General features: G+C 28.0%; 1 protein-coding gene across 1 annotated transcript; it reads right to left on the bottom strand.

The window, feature by feature from the left end:
• Positions 1 to 82: 82 nt before the first annotated feature.
• LOC107495394 (uncharacterized) lies at positions 83 to 4,122 on the bottom strand. The gene is made up of 4 exons (XM_016116545.3): positions 3,654 to 4,122; positions 2,997 to 3,164; positions 1,861 to 2,223; positions 83 to 1,029 (listed from the first exon to the last, which is right to left on the bottom strand). Exons 1-4 carry the CDS (start codon positions 4,029 to 4,031, stop codon positions 232 to 234), a joined length of 1,707 nt encoding a protein of 568 aa, XP_015972031.1. The 5' UTR covers positions 4,032 to 4,122; the 3' UTR covers positions 83 to 231.
• Between the last annotated feature and the right edge of the window lie 748 nt (positions 4,123 to 4,870).

The following is a 4,870-nucleotide window of genomic DNA, read 5'->3' as shown; positions in this document are numbered from 1 at the left end:
TAGGGAAAATAAAAAATTATTAACAAGGGTTTTTGAAGGATGAAAAATGATTTCTCAGGGGATACACTACACACAAAGTAACTTAACCTAATAATAAAATACAATTGATGTATTGATATATTAATCAATAGTGATTTACAAAGCAAAGTTATGAGTATCTTTGTTCAATCCTCAAGAAATCTTTATGGTTAACAAGCACAAAAAATGAATGCAATCCATAGTGTTCCTCTTCTAATATAATGATGATGAAGAGCAAAAATGGACATCAATTTGCAAGAACCTATGAAGATAAGAATTAGTAGTAGAAACATTCCCTTTACTCTCTTCCTCTTCTAATTGCCTAAGTGGCATTGCAGCAAGGAAAAGTTTGATGAACTCTTTACAACATTCTTTCCCTTTACAAACAATTTTCTTTGAAGGCTCATTCTCCATTTTCTCCACCTTTGAATGCATCAAACTTGAACCATCAAACTTCAATATGAATGCTCTTTTGCACCCTTGAAATAGTCTTTCCCCTAAAGTGTCAATTATGTAATAAGCATCTTCTTCCACTTTTAGAACAAAGAAATGATCCTTCCAACTCACAATATAAACTCTCGACTCATTACTAGCCCTACTTATCTCGTCCCAAATCTCGTCGAACGACATAGCGCCTTGTAGGCACCGGAACTTCTCCGGGGCGAAGAATCCGGTGTAAGATTCCGAAGGAAGAACAATCAAAGGCCTCAAATTAGCTTCCAAGATTGTCTCCAAATCAAAATGCTTATCCGGAAAGAGCTTTAAGTATGAACCAATTTTACAAAGCCTTCTCCATTCAGAGGAACCTTGTGTTATGAGCCTATCAAATTGGGACCTTGTTGGTAAGTCCTTGTTAGAATGGAGGAACCAATGTGCTATGAACACTGCTAGTGCTGAACATGCACTATCACCTGAGGCTTCTTTGCTTCTTTGGTCAAATGATGCAAACAACACATTTGTTTTCAACTTGGAATTCCCATCTCTGCTTTTAACTTCCATATTTTCCCATGCCTACATGGATTCAGAGTAGAAGTTGTTAGGTGAAAATTCAGGTGCAGTCAAATCTACGTGAAGTTGTTAGTTGAATGCAACCTAGTAGCTTGTGTAGTAGATTTCTTGTAGCAACTGCCCTTGAAGTAATTTTAGATTTTTGCTAGTAATTCAAATTATCACCTTTCTTTTAAGAAATTACTAATTAGAAGGGAATACATTACTTTCAAGAGTAAGTTTCTATTTTTATATTTGAAAATTCAATTCATCGTAATAATAAATAATAAAATTAACTTTATATCCACGAAAAATAAGTATATTATTATGTATACTTTTAAAAGTTTAGAATACTAATAAAATTTTTTATGAATTAAATTAATATTTGAAATTTTTTTGGGGAGATTTTTTTCATAAATATAAAGCTAATTTATTTTATTTTTGAATAATTTTATCAGCATTATAAATTTTTATAGATAAAAATAATAGTTTATACTTAAAAAAACTAAATTACTATCCACTAATAAATGTAATTCAAGTAATTTAATAACATAATCATTTAAATATACTACATGAACACAAAATATATTTTTTGTATTTATAAAAAAATCAATTATGCTATTGTATGTTATAAAAATATAAGTTAATAATCGAATTCATTCTTAAAAGATCATTCATTTTCTAAATTGATCTCCAAATTTTTTTTTAATCAAATTCAATGTTCAAATATTTTTTTAGTCAAATTAGTCAAATATATTTTGTTCATTAAACATCTTGTAAATTATCTAATAACAAACATCATATCAAGATTGTAATAAGAACAATATAATTAAGAAAAAGAAGATTATATGATACCATAGAAGAAGTTGGATGAGAGGTGAAAGTCTCTTGTTTCCTTTTAGCTGCTATAGACCTCCAACATTCCTTAAAGCTTCTACTCCATGCTAACATTGATCCATTTCTATTCACTCTTGATCCTCCATAATAGCTTCCATTATTGCTACTACTGCTATCACTGCTGCTGCTTGTTGACTCAATTGACGACTCATCGGAATCAAACTCGGACGAATCGTCCGATTCATAAGGATTCCGTTGAGTTGTTTGATCAAACTCCACCATCTCAATAACCCTTTGTTTGTTCTCTACTTCACCCATGTTTTCAAATGTTCTTGGCAAGTAATCATGAAAATTCCTCAAGTCCATTATGCTCAAAGAGACCTGTTATCAAATGTATCATAGTGATTATCAATCCATTAGAGCATAGTTGGATCAAAAGTAAACGAAAAAAATAGGTCCTGACTTTTTATCTTAAAAATAAATAAATTCTCGACTAATTAAAAATATAAAAGTGTACCTCACATCTTAAAGCCGCGAGATATCTAAGTTTTTTAAGGGACCAAATTATTTTTTTATATTTTGAACAGAGAATTTAAATATTTTGTATTTTAGAAGATCAGAACTTATTTATACTTTCAATTAATAAGGGAGTCATGAATTTTTGAATTAAAATATTAATGACATATTTGTCTTTTTCTCTTAAACTAATGTAAATGATTATCCAACAAAGGTTAAATTACACCATTGATTTCTACATTTTCAGTGAAATTGCAAATTGGTCTCTACACTTTAAAAGTTTGTAATTAAGTCCTTAAAAAAATTAAAATTTGTAATTTAGTCCCTACGTTTAAAAAGTGTTTGATTTAACAGAATATTATCAACATATTCTCTATTTTAATAGAATATTCTCAGAGCATATGCTGAGAATATTCTGTTAAATCAACACTTTTTGAATAATAAAAATTAAATTGTAAATTTTAATTCTTTTTTGAGACTTAATTACAAATTTTTAAAGTATAGAAGACCAATTTACAATTTCAATAAAAGTATAAGGGTCAACTGTATAATTTAACTTAAACAGAATAACTCTTTTTCTATGTTTTGATAAATTGACAAATTAAAATGAAAATAAGGAAAATGGAATAGGAATATACCGAAAGTGTGGAGTTGATGTGCAAACCATGAAGATTCAATTGAATTGGAAGCGTTTTATGAAGCAATTGAGAATTAGATTTAGTTATCCCTTCCATTGTAACATCCATGGAAACTTCTCCAGCTACCACCATATTATTAGGCTTACATTCTCCTGCATCATCCTCCCCCTGCATTTCATTTTCAGACACACTTTATTTAAAACAAAACACAAACACAAACATCAAAGTTATGAATTATATTTATACATGAATCAAACTACTAAAACTTGCATTGTATATAAAATTCTCCATATTAGATTGGGAATTTGGGATCAAATTATTTTGCACTATTATATTATTAAGTCAACAAAAATAATTGACTCAACTATCTATTATCTTAAATTTTTTTAATAAATACTTTTTTTATAAACAAATAAGAAATATATTAAAAATTTAAATTTCAATTAAGAAGTTTTAGGTAATCATCTTAACACGTGGATATATATTGATTAAACTCAAATAACAATTAAACTCATTAATAACTCCAAAGATTTAAAAGATAAAGTCAGTACTAATAATAATTCTAACAATAATTATTAAATATTAAATAAAATAAATTTTGACTATTTTTTTTTAATCAAATATTTTCGTACTGGATAACATGATGTTAGTTCTTACATGTAAGACATGAAATTTCACGTGGCATGCCCCAATTGAGGACCCGTTATATTTGAGTCCAAGTTGAAAACCGCATAGATCACGTGCGTCCCACGTGACAATTGTGGGTTCTTCAGAACTCAGAAATCTCTTGATGGTTGTGTTGTGTGTATAAGCAGGTTTCGTAATACCATGAAGAAAGGGAAAAAGAGTGCTTCTCCAAATTGAAGAAGAAGAAGAAGAAGAAGAAGAAGCTTTTACTTTCTGGGTAGCTGTTCCCATAACCTGAATAACGAACATGTTATTAACGTTGTTGTCGGTTCCAAAAGTTCCCAATTCCAACTTCAATTGATTCACCTTAACCACATACTTGTCTTTCTTCTGCCACTTCATCTTCATCTTCTTATTATTTGATCAAATAAATTAAGATTTCATGGATGGGAATAACTCATGGTTTTGAATGAATCTACTTAATTTAATTTGGCAGCTCATGGCTAATAATATATATGGCGATTGAGTTTTCAACTACTTATATATAAGTTTGATTTTGATATATGACATATCGTGTGTGCATGAATTTAGTCACGTGTTTTTAGATAGAGATAGACATTGTATGTTTTGGTGTTTTCCTCCTTTTTCTTGCATATGATGTGTTAGATGTGGATTCAAAGAGCCAAAAGTGTTCTCCGATCGATTAAAAGTTAAAACCACGTGTTGATTAATCATAAATTTAAAAAAATAAAAAATAATAAATTAATTATATTACGTATATATTAAAAAGTAATCATGTTATATTTACGTATAAAGATATATATTATTTTAAATTTTTTTAATATATATTTTATATTTCAATATTTATTAGTTGAATTGGTGACTAATTCTTTTTATGTATATATAATACAATTGTAAAATTTTTAATAATCAGTAATTAATTGATATAAATTTTGGATACATAGTAAGTTTTAAATTTTAAACGTGATATGATATATATATTGTTGGTTAATTTTTTCTATTCATAAAACCGGTTACTTTATTTTAAAAAAAAAAGTTAGATATACAATTTTTTTTTCAATCAAAATTACAGATTTTTAACGACACAATTCGGTTGAAAGTTGAAAATATATATATAAGTTGTGTATGTAGAAGAAAAGCTATTAATTGGAGCAAAGAATTAGGTTTGTTGATAGTATATGGTAATGATATGCGGGTCATTCTTAAAGAAAGACAAACAAGTGGGA

The sequence above is a fragment of the Arachis duranensis genome, chromosome 6, assembly GCF_000817695.3.
Source record: "Arachis duranensis cultivar V14167 chromosome 6, aradu.V14167.gnm2.J7QH, whole genome shotgun sequence".
NCBI lineage: Eukaryota > Viridiplantae > Streptophyta > Magnoliopsida > Fabales > Fabaceae > Arachis > Arachis duranensis.
The sequence above is the reverse complement of the archived record's forward strand: the minus strand, read 5'-3'. Positions and strand labels throughout refer to the sequence as shown.

Bases quoted from the DNA above. Each gene is read 5' to 3' on its own strand.
- LOC107495394 (XM_016116545.3), bottom strand. From the start codon at position 4,031: ATGAAGATGAAGTGGCAGAAGAAAGACAAGTATGTGGTTAAGGTGAAT. The intron at 3,165-3,653 runs GTAAGAACTAAC...AATGAAATGCAG, and splicing joins TGAAATTTCATGTCTTACAT to GGGGAGGATGATGCAGGAGA. The intron at 2,224-2,996 runs GTATATTCCTAT...ATTTGATAACAG, and splicing joins ACATCAACTCCACACTTTCG to GTCTCTTTGAGCATAATGGA.